This window comes from Narcine bancroftii, chromosome 6, assembly GCF_036971445.1.
Source record: "Narcine bancroftii isolate sNarBan1 chromosome 6, sNarBan1.hap1, whole genome shotgun sequence".
NCBI lineage: Eukaryota > Metazoa > Chordata > Chondrichthyes > Torpediniformes > Narcinidae > Narcine > Narcine bancroftii.
In genome coordinates, this window is record NC_091474.1 from 32,782,508 (window position 1) to 32,804,779 (window position 22,272).

Here is a 22,272-nt window from a genome sequence, read left to right on the forward strand (position 1 = left end):
CTATGCCCCCGGTACGCTTTTGTGGGGTGGGAGGAAACCAGAGCACCTGGAGGAAGCCCACACAGACATGGGGAGAACGTATAAACTCCTTACAGACAGTCTGGGATTTGAACCTGAGTCCTGGTCATTGGCGCTGTTACAGCGTGGCACTAACTGCTACACTAGCTGTGCTGCTTTTAAAACAAACAGGATAATGTTGTTGATGCAAATAAATGAAATGGTTATTGAGCAAAGTGATTACTACTGAGAGAGTTGCTCAAACGTACAACACAGAGTCAACTGAGAATCAAAGGAAAAAAAAACAATTTTACCACAATTCCCAATTTAGAATGGTTCCACCATAGCGTTACAGTGATAAAATACAATTGGTTTGAGGGTAATCCTCAAGAAGTTTCCAAGAGCACACGTTTAGTGTACTGCATGCTATCAATTCAGAAAAATACAAATCCAAAGATTGAGAAACACATTCATTTAATCTAGAATGTTTACAAAGTAAAATATTAAACAATTGGCGACAATAGGTATTGAAAAGATTGTTCCTAGATTAGAAGCAAAAGATTGTAGATTTTAGATTTATTGTGAGAGTGCGTACAACCCTGAGACTTTTTCCTGTGGGTGAGCCACAATAACCACTTACTTGGTAGTGCAAAATAAAGACTCAGTGTACATATGTAAGCAAATAAAGGAATGGAAACAAACTGTGCAATAGAGAGAAAAACATTCAATAACATGCAAAGAGTCCTTAAATGAGTCCCTGATTGAGTTGGTTGTTGAAGAGTCTAATGGTGGAGGGGTAGCAGCTGTTCCTGAATCCTGTTGGGGTGAGTCTTGCAGCACCTCGACCTCTTTCCTGGTAGTAGCAGCGAGACTAGATGTGTGTGCTGGGTGATGTGGATACTTGATTATTGCTGCTACTGCTCTGCCATTTAGGATTAAGATAAGATTAAAATGGTGAGTAAAGAAGGCACACTATGTCAGAAATTTTGGTGATGTCATGTATATTGGAAAGACAGGTATGTCATGTCAGTATTTAAGGACAGGCAAAATAGTGGAAGAGAAACAAAATTGATAAATTGAAGCTGATTGCTTCTCAGGTGGATATGCTCTATACATAGAAAGGCCCATGTGGTCCCTGCTCCCATATTTTGAATTCTATACAATGAAAATTATTATTTTCTTTCACTGACAACATTTTGTGTGAAACGAGATTTCTAACCACCCATTGAGTGGTGATATTGGCATTGCAACGGCAGAATGATGTGACATAGAGCAATGTGTTCTTGAACCAATAAAGGAGCAAGACATCTTAGATCTAACAATATATAAACAACCTATCTTTGTGGGAACAATGATCAAAATGTGGTTGAAGAAATCTCAAACAACTTTCTGTTTAAAGCCAAGTTAATCTCACCCTCAAGTTGGAGACTGTTCATGGTAACTTGACAAATCTGTCAATGAGTAAAGCGACCATTGAGTTCAGGGAGGAGCTGAGAGAAGAAATGAATATTTCTGCAGGACCAGATGGTAATTCTAAAAGGGAAAATTTCTCTCTTTTCTGAGTATATCAAAATAATAACAAGAATCATTACTTGAGACGAGGCAATTGCAAATGTCACCCCACTCTTTAAGAAAATAGAGAGAGGAAGTCTTGTGAATTATAAATCAGTTAGACAAACACCTATTGTCTGGAAATAGCTTGCATTTATAATGAAGGAAAGGTGACTGTTGAGGGGCATTGAAAGATGTTTAAATAATTTGCTGTTTTACATCAAAACGGAATTTTGTGGCCTTGAATTGAGGATAGAAACTGAAGGGAATATAGCCAGTGCTGTCACAGGAAGAGGCCACAAAAAAAGTGTTGATAAGGAGTACTCCCTCCTGCTTGCTGAAAGAATGAAATTAGTTATTGTGGCACATTATTTCCCTGCATCTCATCCTATTCACCTTTTCCTTCATTCTGTCCTCTGCCACACTTTGCTGGAAATCTAAACATTATTCCTCGACCTACCCTCCCTCCAAATCATTGACTTGAGATGTTAAGTCTGGTTGTCACTCCTGCCAATGCTGCCTCACTTTCCGAATAGCTTCTGGCTTCCTTTGAGACTTCAGTTTCAATCCACCAAAAAGCTATGAAGTATTCCATTCAATAGCTACAAGGAAATCGGTACATCATGAAGCTACCCATTTCAAGTTCCAGTTCAGTATTTATAATGACATAAGAATGAGCAACAGGAGCAAGCCATCCAACCCTTCAAATTTGTTCTGCTTTCTTTAAGATGAATGCTGATCTGCTAACTTAGCTCCATTTTCCTGTATGATCCTGTATCCTGCTCTTCCCTTAATATCCAGAAATCTACGGATTCCTGTTTTGAATGATCCTGAAGATGGAACCTCTGTATCACATTTGATGAAGTCCCCCATGGTAGACTCATTCAGAAAGGATTGTTAACTGTGTGGATTGAGAATTGGTTTGCCTGCAGAAAGCAGAGGCTAGTAGTAGATGGAACGCCTTCTGCCTGGAGGTCAGTGACAGTGGAGTTCCATGGGGATCTGTTCTGGGACAAGTTCAGGGGTGGGTCAGTGAGTTTCCAGATGACACAAAGGATGGGGGTGTTATGGATAGTGTAGAAGGTTATTGTAGGTTACAACAGGATTTAGGCAGGATGGCTTAAAAATGGCAAATGGAGTTAAATCTGGATAAGTGTAAAGTGATGCATTTTAGAAGGTCAAACTTGAAGGTGGAGTACATGGTTAAAAGCAGGATTCTAAACCGTGTGGGGTCCATATCCATAGATCTCTCACAGTTGCTGTGCAGGTTGATAGGGTAGTTACACATTTTATGGTATGCCGGCCTTCATTAGTCAGGGGATTGATTTCAAGAGGTTGAGGTAATGCTACAGCTCGATAAACTCTGGTTAGACCACACTTGGAATATTGTGTTCGGTTCTGGACGCATCATTACATGAAGGATATGGAAGCTTTGGAAAGGGTACAGAGATTTACTAGGATGTTGCCTGTATAGGAGAATGTGTCTCATGTGGACAACAGAGCTAGGGCTTTTCTCTTTTGAGTGAAGAGGGAAGAGAGCTGACTTAATAGAGGTCTACAAGATTATAAGGGGTATGGATATGGTTGAAAGCCTGCACCTTTGCCCTGGGGTGACATTAGCAAACAGCAGGTAATATCTCTATGAATTGAGGGGAGGAATGTTTAGGGGAGATGTCAGGGGTAAGTTTTTTTTTACACTGAAAGTAGTGAGTACCTGGAATGCATTGCCAGGGGTGATGGTGGGGCTGATACAATAGAGATAAAAGACTGAGACAGACACATTGATGCATGAAAAATTGTGAGTTATGGATGTGAGGTAGGGAAGGATTAGATTGTTGAGTAGGTTTATAAAGGGCAGTATAAACACATTTGCATGAACATCTTAAAAATTCTTACATCCAAGTTGCAATGGCATGATTCAATGAATTAACCACTCCCTCCCCTCTCTCTCCTACTCCTTGACCCCTCTCCCTCCCCCTCTCTCTCCCCTTCCTCTCCCCCTCTCCCCTTCTCCTCCCCCTCCCTCCCCTCCCTCCTCCTTCTCTCCCCCTCCCTCCTTCTCCCCCTCTCTCTTTGGTAATCATACTCAGTAGTGACCCAATTCCTAAGCAGAAATATTTTTCCTTAAGCTTATATTGTATCTCATTCAAACAGGATCAAAGATTGTGGACGAGATAGATCTCAGTGGCAACAAATAGAAGTTCATGGTAATGATAAGTATAAAAGATATTCAACAAAGTGGTCTGATTTGGTGTTCTCATCAGTATCTCTCCATTGATAATACTCTATGTAATTTCATCAATGGTATTTCTGTAACTGAATTACTTTGTATAAATGCAAATGAGCAAAATTATAAAAAAGATATTTGAGTTTCAGGGAATACACCTGTTTACTATGGGAATTCCTGTGGTGACCTTTAAGCAAGTTGTTTAGCATTCTCCTGCTATTTTCTGCATTTGGCCCATGAAACCAGTGGTTTTCAAACTGTTCGCCGCCCCCCCCCACCCCCAGCTCACTTTCCACCTTAACAATCCCAATGCCACAAGTGCTCTGTGATTGGTAAGGGATTGCTTAAAGTGGTATGTGAGTGGGAAGGGAAAGTTAAGAACCACTGCTCTAGAGTCTAGACCTAATTGTTAATTAAATATTTTGCTTGAGAAAAATTGTCATTGGCCCATTTCCTTTGGGGTTATGAAACGTGCACATAACAACTCAATTAGGCATGATTAAAATAGTTGTTTTCAAACTTTTTCTTTCCACTCACATACTACCTTAAGCAATCCCTTACCAATCACAGAGCACCTGTGGCATAGGGATTGTTTAAGGTGGGCAGTTTGAAAACCACTGCTCTAAAGCTTTCTTCCCATGAAACCATTTAAATGCTTTTCAAATATGATGATTGTAACACCCTCTATTGGTTTCCTTAGCAATGAGTTCCATATAAACATCATCATTTTGGTGAAGAATTTGACCCTTTTATATCTTTTCCCTCTCACCTGAAATGTATTTGTTTCTTGTTTGGCATCATGAAGAAAGCATATCAGTGCCTTTATTTCCTAAGGAGTTTGCAGAGATTTGGTATGACGCTAGAAACCCTGGCAAATTTATACAGAGGTGTGGTGGAAAGTGTACTAACTGGCTGCATCATGGTCTGGTATATGGACACCAAAACCCCCAAGCATAAAGCCCTGCAAAAGGTAGTGGACACAGCTCAGGACATCAAAGTCAAAATCCACCCTACCATTGAAAACGTCTATGAGGAACACTGCTGTCATAGAGCAGCAACAATTAGCTCCCAGCACATGCTCTGTTCTCACTCCTACCCTCAAGAAAGAGGAATAGGTCCCACAAGACTCACACCACCACTGCTACCCCTCCACCATCAGACTCCTCAACAATAGACTCAATCATTTAAGGTCTATGACTTTTGCACGTTATTGCTTTTTCCTCTCTGCATTGCACAGTCCGTTTGTTTACATGTCTTCATTTGTTTATGTATACAGTGTATACAGATTTTCTTTTGCACTATCAATAGTGGTAATTCTGCCCGCAGAGAAAAAAAAGAATTTCAGGGTTGTTGTATGTGATGTCAAGTATATGGTCTGACAGTAAATCTGAAATCTGTTTAGTTTTCTAGCCTTCCTGTTTTAGACTCATTTAACTGAGCAAAGAGAGTCTGTCATCAAACACCTTAGGTTTAGCCCTCATAATCCTATACAACAGAAGGGCCAGTTCCCAGTCTGAGAACAGAGGAGAGGATGAAATGGGGAAAACAATTCACCGAGTGGCCAGAGGCGGCGCTGTATGCCACACTTTATGTCGGCATAAATGTACCTTTAAATTGCGATCCCTTTAAATGGAAGGTACCATTAATAACTGTAGACTAAAGTTTACGTTTTTTATGTGGCTGCGTTGAAATTCGTTGCATGATAAAAAGATGTGTTTTATGAAAGCCGAAAGGTGGTCAGAAAGCAAAGGGTGAGGCGCGGGGCTGAGGAAGAGGAATGAAGAGGAAGGGGGGGGGGAAGAGGTGGCAGAGTCTGGAAATGGCCGCCACCATGAAGAAAACGGTGCGTTGGGGGGGAGAGAGAGAAGGAGGGAGGGGGAGAGAAGGAGGGAGGGGGAGAGAAGGAGGGAGGGGGAGAGAAGGAGGGAGGGGGAGAAGGAGGGATGGGGGTGGGGGAGGGGTGGAGGAGGGGAGGGGGGGAGGGGGGAGGAGGGGGGGAGGGGAGAGGAGAGGGATGGAGGGGGGAGGGGGGGAGGGGAGAGGGGAGGGATGGAGGGGGGAGGGGGGAGGAGGGGGAGAGGGGAGGGATGGAGGGGGGAGGGGGGAGGGGGGGGGAGGGGAGAGGGGAGGGATGGAGGGGGGAGGGGGGAGGAGGGGGGGGGAGGGGGGAGGAGGGGAGAGGGGAGGGATGGAGGGGGGAGGGGGGGGAGGGGGAGGGGAGAGGGGAGGGGGGAGGGGAGAGGGAGGGAGGGGAGAGGGAGGGAGGGGAGAGGGAGGGAGGGAGGGAGGGGGAGGGGAGAGGGAGAGAGGAAGGGGAGAGGGGTGAGGGAGAGAGGAAGGGGAGAGGGGTGAGGAGTAGGAGGAAGAGGGGAGGGAGAGGTCGAGTAGGAGGGAGAGGGGAGAAAAGGAGGAGGGGAAGGGAGGGGAGAGAGGGGGGAAGGAGGGAGGGGAGAGAGGGGGGAAGGAGGGAGGGGAGAGAGGGGAGAAGGGGAGGGGGAGGGAGGGGGAGAAGGAGGGAGAGGAGAAGAAGGAGAGAGAGGGGTGAGATGTAGGAGGGGAGAGGGGGAGGAGAGGAGTAGGAGGGAAAGGGAGGGAAAGGGAGGGAGAGAGGAGGGGGAAGGGAGAGGAGGGGGAAGGGAGAGGAGGGGGAAGGGAGAGGAGGGGGAAGGGAGAGGAGGGGGAAGGGAGAGGAGGGGGAAGGGAGAGGAGGGGGAAGGGAGAGGAGGGGGAAGGGAGAGGAGGGGGAAGGGAGAGGAGGGGGAAGGGAGAGGAGGGGGAAGGGAGAGGAGGGGGAAGGGAGAGGAGGGGGAAGGGAGAGGAGGGGGAAGGGAGAGGAGGGGGAAGGGAGAGGAGGGGGAAGGGAGAGGAGGGGGAAGGGAGAGGAGGGGGAAGGGAGAGGAGGGGGAAGGGAGAGGAGGGGGAAGGGAGAGGAGGGGGAAGGGAGAGGAGGGGGAAGGGAGAGGAGGGGGAAGGGAGAGGAGGGGGAAGGGAGAGGAGGGGGAAGGGAGAGGAGGGGGAAGGGAGAGGAGGGGGAAGGGAGAGGAGGGGGAGTGGGAGAGGAGGGGGAGTGGGAGAGGAGGGGGAGTGGGAGAGGAGGGGGAGTGGGAGAGGAGGGGGAGTGGGAGAGGAGGGGGAGTGGGAGAGGAGGGGGAGTGGGAGAGGAGGGGGAGTGGGAGAGGAGGGGGAGTGGGAGAGGAGGGGGAGTGGGAGAGGAGGGGGAGTGGGAGAGGAGGGGGAGTGGGAGAGGAGGGGGAGTGGGAGAGGAGGGGGAGTGGGAGAGGAGGGGGAGTGGGAGAGGAGGGGGAGTGGGAGAGGAGGGGGAGTGGGAGAGGAGGGGGAGTGGGAGAGGAGGGGAGTGGGAGAGGAGGGGGAGTGGGAGAGGAGGGGGAGTGGGAGAGGAGGGGAGTGGGAGAGGAGGGGGAGTGGGAGAGAGGGAGGGGAAGGAGGTGGGAGGGAGATAGAGGGGAAGGGAGGGAGAGCAAGAGGGAGGAGAGGGGAGGTAGGGAGAGAAGAAGAAATGGGTGGTGAGGTTAAGTGACCATGAGGGGAGAGATAGTGAAAGGAAGAAATAGGGTGGAAGAGAAAGTGCTCAGAAGAGAGAGGAGAGAGTAATACAGAAAGAGGAGAAAAGAGGGAGAGAGTGAAGGAGGGGCAGAGGCAGGGAAATGGGGACAGAGTAGAGGATGGAGAGGGAAATTGGGTGAGTTGTCATAGTAGGGAATACATAAGAGTAAAAGGGGGAAGTGAGGGAAGAAAGATGGAAAAATTAATGAAAGGGAGTTGGGAAAATGGGAGGGAGACGAAGGGAATTGGGAGAGTGGTGGATGGAAGGAGAGGAGGAAATGGCAAATATTGAGCCTTCGTAATGCAAAAGCAATTTCCAGTGTCAGTAATGATAATTGGCGGTCACAATGAACGATCAAGCTAATGATATTCATACACTTGTCCTTCTCAGGTGTACCTTTCCCATTCCTCAGCTCCACCCATATAGCCTTAGTAGGCAAGCCCTCTGGTCTGTTCTGCCTGACCACAGGTGTGATATTTTCCTTGATGAGTAATGCCACTCCTCCCTCTTTCATTTCCCCTGTCCTATCGTGACAGGTCTGGAACATTGAGCAGTCAGTTCTGCTCCTCAGCAACCAAATTTCACTAAAGACCACAATGTCATAATTCTATATGCCAATCCATACTGTAAGATTGATTGCCTTTTCTACGATATGACTTGCATTGAAATAGATGCACTTTAAAATATTACCCCCACATACAACCTGTTAACTTCTAATGGTGCATGCAATTTTCACAATATCTTTTCCTTCCTCCATCTGCTCTGGCACTCTGGTGCCCTGCAAATCTAGTTTAAACCCACTGGAGCAGCAATAGTAAATCTTCCTGCAAGGATATTAGTCCCCTTCAAGTTCAGATGCAGACTATCCCTGGAAGAGAGCCCATTGATCCAAAAACCTGAAGCCCTCCCTCCTACACCATGTCTTTTGCCAAGTGTTATTCTCTTATTTCTAACTTCACTGGCATGAAGCAGGGGTAGCAATCCTGAAATCACATCCCTGGTCCTGTCCTTCAACCTAGTGCCTAACTCCCTGAACTCTCCTTGCAGTACCTCCTCATCTTTCTTGCTCATGTCATTGGTCTCTACATAGACATGACATCTGGCTGCTCACCCTTCCTCCTGACAATGCTGTGAATTTGATCTGAGATCTCTTGGACTCTGGTACCAGGGAGGCAACATACCATTTGAGATGCTCCTCAGAACCTATTATCTGTCCCCCTAACTGTGGAGTCCCCTATCAATACAGCTTGCCACTTCATCTCCCTTCCCTTCGTAGCCACAGGACTAGACTCCGTGCCAGAGACCTGATCACTATGGCTTATCCCTGATAGGTTGTCACCACCCCGCCCCCCCCCCCCCCACCCCCCACTTCCTCCAATATCCAAAATAGTATATGTTATAGAGAGGAACAGCCACAGGGATGCCCTGCACTGACTGCCTGTTCCTTTCCTTCTGACTGTCACCCATCTACCCTCCTCCTGCCTCCTAGGTGTGATAATGTCTCTGTAACTCCTGTCTATCACCCCTTCAGCCTCCCATATAATCGGGAGTTTATCCAACTCCAGTTCCAATTCCTCAACTCAGTTTGTCAGGAGCTGGAATTGGTTGCACTTCTCGTTGGGGAAGTCAGGAATACTGCTGAGTTCCCTGATGACTGACATACTGCAAGAGGAGCATTCCCCTACCCTGGCAGCCATCCCCAATGTCTACAACTAGAGGAAAAAAAATATCTGGTATATAAAACATGCCTTTACCTGTGCCTACCTGCCGAATCCTTTTTGTTCCTTGAATAGGGTGGCCCTGACTTACTTCAACTCCTACACCTCCACCACCTCAGCCCCTATTCACAAACCCCTTGAGCCAAATCCTTTTGACTCTGACTCAGACCACTCTGCGACATGGTTCCTCACTTTTGTGGTGATGCTTGCGTTACCTGACTCAACTGCCTAATCAACTGTCATCTGCTGAGTCTCTCCTTTTCAAGCTGCTGAACTCAATTGCCTATGTACCCTGCTTGTCCAACATCAGCTTTGGAAACCTCCCTTTAAAAATATCTATGATAATTCATTTTGCATCAAGTTAGTAGGCAGTGAAATCAGTGTTTCAGTGGAACAAAAGTTAGTAGGTACCTGGCATGGTAAATACACAGCCCAAGTAAGCATTTGATTTAAAAAGTGCAGCTACCTGTGAGTGTTTAAACTCCAGGACCAGGAACACAATAACAAATTGCAGCTCTGTGGTGTGACTCCTGTAACATTTATCCCTCACTTGTCTCATTTTGTTCTTTCATCAATTCTACCTGAGATGTTAAATGAAGCATCTGATGTGGAAAAATCATTTGTACTGTCAATAAAATTGCAGGTTTTTTTTGTACCCATTTGCTATTGATGGAAATGAGAGGTTGAATTTAAAGCAGAAATCTCCACAAAATCATAAATGACAAAATTGAAATGGAATTTGTGTCATTGAAAATGAAGAAGAACTGGGTACAAAGAAAATAAGAATATTGTATTGATACTGTTCCGAGGGTGGGGGTGTGGAGGACATTTAATTACCAGTATCTGTTGAAGACTAATGGCATTCAAATGCAACACTTTATCATTAATTATACAAATAGTCTATCAGCTTGTATCTGCTGTGTCGCTGCATAAAACTTTTATTTAGCCACATTTGGAGCACTATGTTTAGTTTTGGCAATACAGGACAGATGCAGAGGCTTTGGACTGGGTGCAGATGATGTTCACCAGGATGGAAAGGTCAACCTGGGGATGTAGATTCAAGGTGAGAAGGGAAAAAAGTTTAAGTGGGATTTGTGACCATTTTTACTCAGAGAGTGGTAAGGACTTGAAACGTGGTGCTGGGGAGGTGGAAGAAGCAGATATGACTGCAATGTTTTTGAGGCATTTGCTCGTGAACAGGCAGGAGATGGAGGGATTAATTTGGATTCCCATCCCGATTGGCACAGATGTAATGGAATTTCATGTAACAGGATCTCACACTTTCTTGTGAATTGTTTGAAGTGGCTGCATTTGTGTATTCAGTGATCGTTAAAGCACACTTCAGAGCAAGTTCATTAAGTAATGATCCGTGAACTTTTAATGTCATTGTTATTGAAGGTCACTGAATCATTCTGGTGCAGAAAGTAAACTTAGCAGAAGGCAGCAGTTTCATTTTCTGCCAGGTAGAAAATTCGAGGTTTTTTAAAATATTTATGAATTTTAAACCACAATATTAATTACATTTCATTAAATTCAAAAATTATTATAAGAAATAATACCCTTCGCCCCCCCCCACCAAACCCCTAGAAAGGAAAAAAGTAAGAAACACTTTTATTTTGACTAGGTAACGTCAAAGTTACCTTAGATAAAAAGGCCTTAACTTGATAACTTGATAGTAACAAAAAAAAGTATTATTATGCACATTAAATTTATTCTTCATTTGTTCAAATGTTATAAATTTCCCAGTCTCAATACCTAGCTGCATCCAAATCTTCAAAAATTGATTATCCATTGAAAACGAAATGTCTATTTCGATCAGCATTTTTCGAGATACTAAATCTTTCATACCTATTTCATTATCAATATTATTCTATTATTCAATCGGGTTTTTCAAAATAGGTGTTTCCCTATTTCCTACCAACAATTTTGTCCCGCATCGGACTTGTCAGTCACCAACGAGCCTGCAACAGACGTGAACATACCCCTCCATAAATCTTCTTCCGCGAAGCCAAGCCAAAGAAGAAACCAACAATTTAGAATTCCATTTATAGATAAAATCTTATAAATTTATTTCTCCTATCTTACTAAATTCTAAATTGTCCCAATCTGGGGTTTTTAATCTAAATTTAAACAGTACATTAATAAATCTCAGTTGAGCAGCTTTGTAACAGTTCTTAAAATAGGGAAGTTTAAGCCCCCCAATTCAAACTTCCAAATCAATTTTTCCAAAGAAACCCTTGCCATTTTTCCTTTCCATAAGAACTTAAAGCACTCACTTTTAAATCCTTTAAAAAAATTTGAGGAATTGAGATAGGGATCAACTGAAAAAGATATTGAACTCTAGGGAAAATATTGAACACAATTTAGGTAGGGTAGATTATTTTTTAATTAAAGTTTTAAATCGATGTCTTTTTTGTTTTATTTTCACACAAATGTCCTTTTTCCTTCTCTTTAGATCCAACTTGATATTGAATTCAACTTATTTAATTCACTTCTACTCTGTGTAAATTCTTTTAATCTTTGAACCTTGTGCATACTAAATATCCTGTTCAACTTGCTCTCAGGTTCTGATGCTGGTACCAGTTCATTCACACTCTGGAGACGTGAAACTGAATAATGTTAGGGAAATACAATGTCCTGATGTATTATGCTCCATCAATATTTTAACTATTTGATAAAGTTGGTATTGAATGAGAATACAAAATGAAGTGTGGCATTTCATTGTTGAATATATAGCTTCCAATGCACTGTGGTTGCTAATATTTTTAATTAGTAAAGCTAGATTCACAAAGTTGCCTTATTCTGCACCTATAATTTTCCAGACAAACATATTAGTTCTTTTTTATTTTTGTTTTGTTAATGAATTGGCAGAGTTTTTAAAAAATCTGATTTTGAATTTGTTCGCAAATATGGCAAACATATGAAGTTCATGTCTTCAACAGGATTCAACTTGAAATAAATTTAAAAATTGTAGCTTGGTAATATTAGATAACATTTAAAATCATTTATTTTTGTTTTGAAACAAACCTTTTGTATTGTTCACCTTACATACGCTCCCCAGGGTTGTAACACACACTGTCAAATGTGAAGATGATTGCTCATTGCCACAATGTGAAGATTCAGGCCTCAACAGATACAAAGGAGGAAAGTGATCTGGAAAGTGGATGATGGTTGTAATTAACTTCGAAAGATGAGAACATTAACTGGGACAAGGGGCATTCCATGAAAAATATTACCAGACAAGGAGTGGATAGTTCTCTGAGACTGCTGTCTTGGAAATTGGGATGTAATTTTTCATTTCCTAGGTCAATATTAAATAAGCCCTAGGTTCTGATTATAGAGTTCAATGTTATCACTCAGGTGCTGGCTCAGAAGTACTGACAAAAATGTACAATGATAAGAATTTTAGATTCTTAACTATTACAGGTGATTTTTTTTTCACAATTTACACCTTTTGGGATAAAGAGTCCAGCTTCTAGAAAGGTCTCTACTTTTGCTGTAATTGTTCAGTTTTAGACTTGTGTAAATTTAATTTAGTTATTCTATATACTGCTGCATTTCCAAGTATATAGAGACAGAACCTTGGATTCTCAGAAGTACCAGCAGTATATATCATTTCTAAGAACTAGCAAGCTATTTTGGCGACATGAGTTGCTGCATTAAAATTATTGTGATTAAAAGCATGGAAGATTAATGTAGAGATTGAATATCATTATTTGACTCCTTAGCTCATTTTCTGGATGGCACAGTAGTAGTTGATCCGCGTTTGATTTGATTTTGACTGTAGAATTTGTTCTTCAGACAGTGCTTTTCTTCTGGGTGATGTGATTTCTTCCCCCTGCCAAAGACATGCTAGTTATTAGGTTAATTTGCTATGAGTGCTGCTTCTTGGTAGAAGTATCTGATAGGAGTTGATGGCTATTTGAAAGAGAATAGATAACAGGGAACTAGTGGACAGATGGGATATATGGGATTTCTCTGTCATGGAATGATGGGCGAATTAAAACTTATTTTCCATACTTATATTTTTTAACTTATTGAATATCCATTTGATCTTGTTACAAGATACAAACTATGCTTAAAACATCATATAATTGTGACATATTAAACATCATTCTTATCTTGACTGAAAAGGTTTGGTGTCTGCCCAAGAAATAGTCAATTGAATTTATACTTGAGGAGTGTTTGTAATTGTGTGGCAAAAGTTCCCCACAGGAGGTTAGGAAAAAAGGTGGAAGCATTAGGTATAAATAAAGAGGTAGTGAAATGGATTCACCAGTGGTTGGATGGGAGGTGTCAGAGAGTAGTGGTAGAAAATTGTTTGTCCAATTGGAGGCCGGTGACTAGTGGAGTTCCTCAGGGTTCGGTCCTGGGTCCACTATTATTTGTTATATTTATTAACGATCTGGATGTAGGGGTGGAGAATTGGATAAGCAAGTTTGCGGATGACACAAAGATTGGTGGTGTTGTGGACAGTGAGGTAGATTACCGTAGATTAAAAGGTGATTTAGGAAGGCTGGAGGTGTGGGCTGAGAAATGGCTGATGGAATTTAATACAGATAAGTGTGAGGTGCTACATTTTGGAAAGGCAAATTTAAATAGGTCATATACATTGAATGGTAGACAATTGAGGAGTGCAGAGCAACAAAGAGATTTAGGAGTGATGGTAAATAGTACCCTCAAGGCTGATACTCGGGTAGATGGTGTGGTGAAGAAGGCATTTGGAATGTTGGCCTTCATAAATCGGAGTATTGAATTCAAGAGTAGGGAGGTTATGATGAAATTGTACAAGGCATTGGTGAGGCCAAATTTGGAGTACTGTGTACAGTTTTGGTCACCAAATTATAGGAAAGATATAAACAAAATAGAGAGAGTGCAGAGAAGGTTCACGAGAATGTTGACAGGATTTCAGGGTCTGAGTTACAGGGAAAGGTTGTGCAGACTGGGGCTTTTTTCTCTGGAGCGTAGAAGATTCAGAGGGGACTTGATAGAGGTGTTTAAGATTTTAAAAGGGACAGACAGAGTAAATGTAGATAGGCTTTTTCAATTAAGAAAGGGGGAGATTCAAACTAGAGGACATGGTTTAAGATTGAGGGGGGAAAATTATAAGGGGAACATGAGGGGAAATTTCTTTACGCAGAGGGTGGTGGGGATGTGGAATGAGCTTCCGGCAGACGTGGTCGAGGTGGGATCATTGGTTACATTTAAGGATAGACTGGATCGTTACATGGAGAGGAGAGGACTGGAGGGGTATGGACCGGGTGCTGGTCAGTGGGACTAGGAGGGTGGGGATTTGCTACAGCATGGACTAGAAGGGCCGAACTGGCCTGTTCTGTGCTGTAAGGGGTTATATGGTGAATTGCTTTTGTCGTTATTATTCCACTGAAGATGCTCTGCTGTTGACTCATCAAGATCACGATTTAAGGATTTCTCTATCATCTGTAAATTTTCAGGTTCCCATAACTGTCCCTTTCATTTTCAGTGAGCAATTGGTCTGTGCACACAATAGAAACAATCTGTGCAAAAAGCAGGCATATTGGATGTAGAAGTTACTCAGGCTTGAAATACTGAAGGCTTTTAAGACTTGTTTTTCAGTATTAAAGAAGAATCCAGTTTTTTAAAACTCTTGTTGCATAGGGCATTTTCTGGATTTGGTTTCACACGAACACTAAAATCGAGAAATGGAATAAACTGTCTACCGCTCTGCAATTTATTAGTTTGCCTCAAGATCCTACTGGACAGTGTTTCCCAGTAAATATTGCATAAAGTAGTTTAGATCTTTGGATGCTTGTGTCTGGATGAATGTTTGCATGAAATGTGTCCATAAATTAACTATGAAAATGCATTTTTTATAGGCCGTCGAAGATGTTAACGTTACCTTTGAAGACCAACAAAAAATTAACAAATTTGCAAGAAATAACAACAGGCTCTTAGAACTTCGAGAAGAAATTGAACTGAAAAAGGTAAGTTTTGAGTTTGATTCATCTGTATGAAAATATTTAAGAAAATACCATATTTGAAGAGACTGATTTTTAAAAATTTAATTTTAACATAACGAGATGAATTAATACATTTTGATAACTTGTGATACTATACTGGTTGCTGTCATTTGGCTTATAGTGTAAAAGAACACAGCAGGTTAAATTTGGAATCTTAAATCTGTAATTTTTCACTCCATAGTCAGCTGTTTCTAGTCAACAGTGGGTGGGGTTGGCTGGTACAATTGGGTGAATGGCATTTGAAGGTGAGATTGCCCTGCCCTTCTGGTCATATTAATGCAATGCTGAGTTTTATGAAGGAGGCAAAAAAATGGAGTGTCCAGCATGCAGGAAAAGTTGTCATTCATCTTAGTGCTAGGTTGCAAATGGCATTGATTGACATCTGTGGTGCTGTCGAGTGATTTTGGAGCAGATTATTCAAATGGAATGTGGGTTGAAAAAGTTGAAGAAAAAGGTGGAAATGAATACAATTGTTCCAACAGTGATATCGAAGAGGAATTTAGACAAGAACGTGCAGGAAATGGAGCAATACAGATCATTTGCAGAAAAAAAAGGATTAGTGTAATTTGACTTCATATTTGCCTCGGGCATTTTTGGATTTAAAGGCCTGTTTCCTTTGCTTTATTGTTCCATGTTCTAAATGTGCCAATGCATTGGTAAGTTTGCAAAAATAAATCAAGAATGCCTGTCTTAAATGTCTGAATCATTTAAAATTATTTAATTTAATGCAACGTATCTCTTGGAAACAATGGGAATGTGTTCCATTACCTTTAGTACTCCAAGGCTGGCAATGTTGCCATGCGTTTTGAGAGCCACTGATCCTTTTTTTGTGATTAAACTAGAAACAGTTACAGAACCTAGAAGATGCTTCTGCTGATATCATGATGTTTGAAGATGATGCTACGCTGGTGCCTTATCAAATTGGAGAAGTCTTCATCAACCATTCCCAGGATGAGACCCAGGACATGCTGGAAGCTGCAAAGGTAATAAATATCTCATCTGCAGGAATTTTACTGTATTGAGATGGAAGTTAAAAGTAATTCAGTACCTTTATGTAATTATGAATCTGTAATACTTTGAGGCTGAAGTAAGACGTGTTAAAATTATGGATACATTGTAGATTTGCTTTTGGTTTTTAAGTTTTTTCTGATACATTTGAGCCATTAATTTTAAATATCAGCATGTTGCTTAATTTAGATTTTAATAGAAAAACACAGACAAGAGCAGGATTTACATATTTCATTTTAAGTATAACTTCTCAAAAAGCTATTATGTAATATGAATTTATTCTCGTAGACACAAGTACATTATGAAGATACACCAAAATTCCTACTTGCCACAATGCCAGTAGTATAAGTTAATTTACCAGAATGCACCATGAGATAAGAAAATATAAAAATAAAAAGGATAGATACCTATTCACAGTTGCCGTTAGTGCAAAAAAGTGAATGGACATCTGGTCCAATGCTAGTGTTTATACTAGGCCTTGCATGGAGATCCCAAAATCTACTACTGATGACAGCTGCAGCTGCTAGTGCTGCCCGTGTACTCTTCTAGTCAGTGATTTGTGGAGGTCAGTAGGACAGCATAATCTTCCTTGGCCTTCCCAACACTCAGCTACGGAAACCTATCTTCCGAGCTTGTGTTGGGTTAAACCTGGCATAAATACACCAGTTTCCCATTGACAGATGATGGTGTCGGGCAGAAAAGCGAGTATTTTTGGTATTTGCTAGCTTCAGTGTTTTGAATTGATGCTGTGTCCAGAATACGTTTTGTCGTGGTCTCGCCACATTTTTAACTCTTTGTCCATGTTCAGAATATCAGTGTTCAGTGGGCTTGATTACATTGAGAGCTTTGCAGATGGTGGGCCTAAGGTTGCAGAGGTTTTTTGCTCTTGGAGTAGTTCTTTCTGTACATCCAGTCTATGCTGACACAGCCCATTCTGTTACACTCATTCATGTCAATGGAGTACCAGTGAAAGATTTTGCTATAGTACTGTCAGTAGAGCAGTCAGCCTGTGATTTGTATGGCAGTAGAAATCTGTACTAATTACTTTATATTTTTAACTTGGACTTAATTAAGGGAGACAGATTAGATTCACCCATCATAATGTACCAATGAATAGTTTTGAAGTAACTTGAACTCACCAAAGTAAAAGTCCAAGCCTTGTTTATAAACATTTCAAGAGAACATTAATTCTGGCAGTGGAATTCTTCAATGTTACACTGGACTGTCAGCTTGTTTGTTATAGTTGAGAACATAATTACCAAATTAACAACTCTCAAGGAAGATGAGATTAGAAGGTTTATGCATATGGAACAGGCATATGGCAGAAAGAATGATGGTGTGTTGAATTGCATCTTTTATAAGGTTTTAATTATAGGCATGAATTTGTTCGCAAACTGCTTCTGTAATTAAAAATAAATATCTTAGAAATTGCATACTAAATGAGCAGTTTTCTTTTGCAGCTATTTTCATATTGCACAGGTACATCAGCATGACAGACTGTGTTGAGAGCTCTTGGCTTGTTTGGTTTCGAGATTATGTATCTCAGATACATCTGTAGCTGTTGTTTTTCTCAGTTCCTCTCTCTGAAATCATCCCCATGTCTCATTGTCGCTGCCTTCAAATTCAAAGGGCAGAATTGAGTGGGTGTGTAGGGTTTGGAACTGGAGTAAAAATATGTTTGAATGGTGAGTTTAGTAATGTTACGGGATGAAGCCTAAATTCTCTATTTGTAAATCTGCCTTAATCATGTCAAATTGTGTAATCTTTTTGTGCTTTGCAAGAAAATTGTCATTTCTTAAAGATTATCCTGAGATGATTTTCTTCAGTACGAATTTACTTCGTAAACTTCTCTTACCATCTTTTTGTTTATTTTCTAATGGTAGCATGCAAGAGTGGTGGAATTGTATGTTATTAAAATCATTCACTTGGCTATGTTTCCTCATTTTCCCACTCTGTCCCCCCACCCATTGTCTTCCCTAGCCATATGGCTATCAATTCCATGACTTTGAGGCAGTTGGCATTATTTCCTCCAATATATTATCTTTCATCTAGCCTTGTTATCTCTTCAGTTCTATGATGTCCAATCTTTCCAACACTATCTGTTTTTCTCACTTGTGCGCATTTTTCCTGGATTCAGCTAAAGGGCATCCTTGTGCTCCTTTCTTTTCATTGTGCAGTTCTATTTCAACGATAATTTCATTTGAAAGCTTTATAGATATTCCATCTTTCCAAGCAATATCTGGTTTTTAAAATGCTCGGCTTCCTTTCCGTTGTTGGCCGTCTTTCAGTTGTAGATGAACTCCATTTTCAGACTTCACAGATATGTGATGTAAAAATGAACTATTTGTGGATGGACTAAACCCCTACCTACCATTCTTTTTACAAAGTTGTGTTTCCTAGTGTTGCTCTTGAAAACTCTCAGGCAGGTCTATGTGATGCCTATCTCAGTATTGTTTCCAATATTCAATGAGGTGGATCCTTTCTTTTTTTTTGAACATTCCTCCAGCTACAATATTCATCTCATTAACTGATTATTTTTCAATTATTGTGGCTGTAGTTTAAGAAACAATCCAGAGTTTACTTCTCTGACTATTTAATGAATAAAATTTAAATTCTAACTACATTAAGGAAATTGATCACTCAATATAAAAAGCTATTTTAATTAGTCTCCCTTTCAGACTAATGAACCAAAGACTTATTCATAACTAGTGCTCCTACTCCATGTACTCCACACTTTATTTCCTTTTTTTGTGAAGGAACAGCAAGTGTAGAGCTATAAGGTAAGAACAAAGCAGGCTTATCTGTTAGATTTGCTGTGGAAGGATAATTGGACATAACCATACAAAATAAATATGGATATTTAACTTTTCTAATTCCTTCAGCATAGGGATAGAGTTGGGAGATCAAACTTGTGTGATTAAATATTAAAATAGCAAATTGAAGCATCTTAAAATGTAAGAGATAAGATCTTACCAGGAGCAGATCATGGAACAGAGGCATGTTTCTAGTCGGGAAGATTGTGTACTCATCATGAGGTCATAATTGTCAGGAGAAACTGCATCTCAGTGCATGTGACAATAGCCAAGCATCCAGCAGGAGAATGAATGAGTGAAATGACAGTGGAAACCTCTTCAGCCATGTTTTACTTTTCTCATTCTGGTTAAAAACACGATGTGAAGGACACATGGGTGCAGAGAAAATAAAGTATGCGATTTAAATATTGATTTGCATCTCCGCAATGGACAGGAGGCAGAAACAAAATTGAAATGCATGGCTAACCAGACATTTAATTTCATGGCAAATACTTTCTGTGAAATGCATAGAGTTGGAGTTTATTCAGTAGATATTTAGAGTTTTTTCAGTCGTGCATGAATGTGGAAGCCTCAAAACTTCCTGAAAGGTGATCACTGGATATTTTTTGCCTGCTTTTTTTTGTTTGTTGGGCATTGTGTGATTGCAAGAGAGATTGAATAATCTCAAAATAACATAAGTTATAACAGTTAAAAATATGTAAATGTCTTAACTGTTAATAAAATTTCTTATAAATTTGTCCTTTTTAATAATAAAATTGATTTTTGATCATTTGTCAAGGAAGTTTATGGCGGTCACTGACCTTCACAAACATGTAGATGCTTGAAAGGCTTGAAAACTGAGCAAGCCTGGAAAATATAGCTTGATTAGGTGACAAAGCATTTATACAAGCAGGGTTTGTTCAGACCCTGCCATGAGTTACTGCTTGAAGATTTACTTAAGGTAATTACAAACCCGAGAGAGAGATAATGGTAAGCGCAGCTGGTTTTCCACTGCTAGAAAGTCATTGCCAATATAAAGATGTAACTTTACCTGAGCATTTATAATTAAATATATGCATGTTAGAATATATAATAAGAAAGGATGAAAGAAAAAGCACACAGATGTTTGATATGCTAAAAATTTTAGTATGGTAAAAAATGCTCAGAGGGACCTTGTGATATAGTTTTATAATATTGGTCAAGCCACAGTTCAAGAACAATGCAAAGTTCCCATCACCCCACCTTGGGAAGAAAGTGATCGCCCTGGAGAGGGTGCAGAAAACTTCAGTAGGATGTTGCTTGAGATGGAGCATTTCAGTCGTGAAGAACTGTATAGGCTGATTTTGTTTTCCTTAGAGTGAAAGATGCTGAAGGTAAACTGAAGAATATATACAAAATTGAGTGCCTGATGTAGGGAAGATGGTGAGAAACTTTTCTCCCTTGCAGAGGAATGATATTTAAAGAGGATATGAGGAGGGGAAGAGAATAGAATCTGAAAGGCACTACCTGTTATATGGTGTAAGTGGGTACTCTCACAATATTAATAAGTATCTAGATGTGTGCTGGAATCACCAACATGTGCTGGAAGAAACACTGTCTCTTGTGAACAGAGTAAACCAAAGGTATATAAAAGGTATCTGTGCTATATAATGCTACAACTTTTCTTTATAGATAAAACATCAGCTGAATGATACAGATGGTTTGAGATGCTGACAATATTTATCATCTCAAAGGCTGTACTTGCTGACTAACACTAGACCCACTCTACACCGTCTGCACCTCCCCATCTTTCAATTGTGTCTGGAGACATTACATTTTTGTTGTTCCTAGTTATAGAGAGACTCAAAGCACCAATGTAATTAACTTCTTCAGCTTTGTTGAGGCATTAATTAACCCCCAAATTTTTCTTCACTGCTTTATGATTCCCCCCCCCCCCCCCACCCCATGCCAAGTGAATGGAAAAAGAAGGGTTTGAATTAATATGGCACATTCATTTTCGTAAGTGTATCTTGACAAGAGTTTCAACTTCATTTTTCAGCAAAGTCTTCAAGATGAGATCCAGGCTTTACAATTTCGTGTGGAAGCCATTCAGCACGTGTTATCCGATCTTAAAGTTCAGCTCTATGCAAAATTTGGAAACAACATTAACCTCGAAGCAGATGACAACTGAGCTGTTTATTTTCACCAGTCACATCTCATTCAGTTGAATGATTAACTTTTCACATTGGACAGAAATTGCAGTTTGTTTTAGGAAATAGAATTTTTTTTTTTAAAAAGTCATCATTTTTAATTATTGTGGGACTATCTTCTAATATTTTTGATCTACAGTTCCATTTATTTGATGGGATATCTTTTTCTACTTGCTTGCACTCGTTATTTATTTGTTACAGTGATTTCACACTTTAATTTTTGAAATGTCTGTAAGACACTGAGGTCTGAAATCCTGTTTCAGAAAAAAAAACACGTTTATCTTTAGCATTCAAATTCAAGCCTATTATTTTGAATGCAGTATCATGCAAGCTGCATCCATTCTGGTAAACCTGCACAATCCATCTTCACAATAAAAGAATTACCACAATGCTAAATTCAGTATATTTCCACATGATTGAACTCCTTGATTTATTATAATATCAATTTAATGTAATGACCTTTTGATCTTTAAACATTTTATTTCTGAATCCACACTGGGTTAAAAAAAGATTGTCAATCTTGACTTTTATTATCTATGCTGATTTATGAGCTATCATTATGAAGGAAAAGGTGTGCAGATGTTCGTAGATTACACAAATACTTAAGTTAATGGTGCAGTTTATTTGCCTTTTATTTTACAAAGTTGTGACTGGAGAATTGTATACACCTGACATTTGATCTATAAGTAATGTTGCTTTCAAAAGGACCGTGAAATATTTACATGCAGTACTGGTAGAATTGTTACCCATGGAGAATGCCACTTGCACATGGAATTGGCAAGGAGATCAAAAGGGGCCAGCAGCGTGAGCAGCAGTATTTAAAAACCTATTTTTCAAGGAGAACTAATGACTGATTAAATAAAATGGGTTTAAAGAAAATCTGATTGTCTTGTTAAAAATTGCAGTGCTGTTGAACTCGATTGCTCCCTTTGGCTAAATTTTTAAGGTCAAGTTTATTGTCAATCAGTTGCATAAGTACAACCCATTGAAACAGCGTTCTCTGGTCCTCAGTGCCAAAAAATACAAGCACATAACAGACATAACACACATACATTCACACTCTCCCTTTGGAAATTTTTATTAGCCCTAAGTTCAAATAGTGACAATTTTAAAAACTTAACTTTAGAGATAACAGGCCCTTTCGGCCCACGAGCTGTTAATGCCGAAATATAAAAAATTAACCTACAAATCTTGTTGATCATTGGGGGGTGTGAGAAAACCCACAC

The 22,272-nt window shown here is 40.6% G+C and overlaps 1 protein-coding gene and 1 long non-coding RNA gene across 3 annotated transcripts; one reads left to right on the forward strand and one right to left on the reverse strand.

Moving 5' to 3' along the window:
* Positions 1–5,575: 5,575 nt before the first annotated feature.
* pfdn4 (prefoldin subunit 4) lies at positions 5,576–21,925 on the forward strand. 2 transcript variants are annotated; one of them, XM_069884607.1, is made up of 4 exons: positions 5,576–5,618; positions 14,914–15,021; positions 15,900–16,040; positions 20,896–21,925. In XM_069884607.1, exons 1-4 carry the CDS (start codon positions 5,595–5,597, stop codon positions 21,025–21,027), a joined length of 405 nt encoding a protein of 134 aa, XP_069740708.1. In that variant the 5' UTR covers positions 5,576–5,594; the 3' UTR covers positions 21,028–21,925. The 2 variants fall into 2 exon arrangements, with proteins under 2 accessions (XP_069740708.1, XP_069740707.1); XM_069884606.1 differs by lacking the exon at positions 5,576–5,618 and adding an exon at positions 10,047–10,121.
* On the reverse strand, positions 12,048–19,085 carry LOC138735931 (uncharacterized). Its single transcript, XR_011340018.1, has 3 exons — positions 19,039–19,085; positions 15,826–16,032; positions 12,048–12,896 (listed from the first exon to the last, which is right to left on the reverse strand). It is a non-coding gene; the product is annotated as an uncharacterized lncRNA (long non-coding RNA).
* Positions 21,926–22,272: the final 347 nt, after the last annotated feature.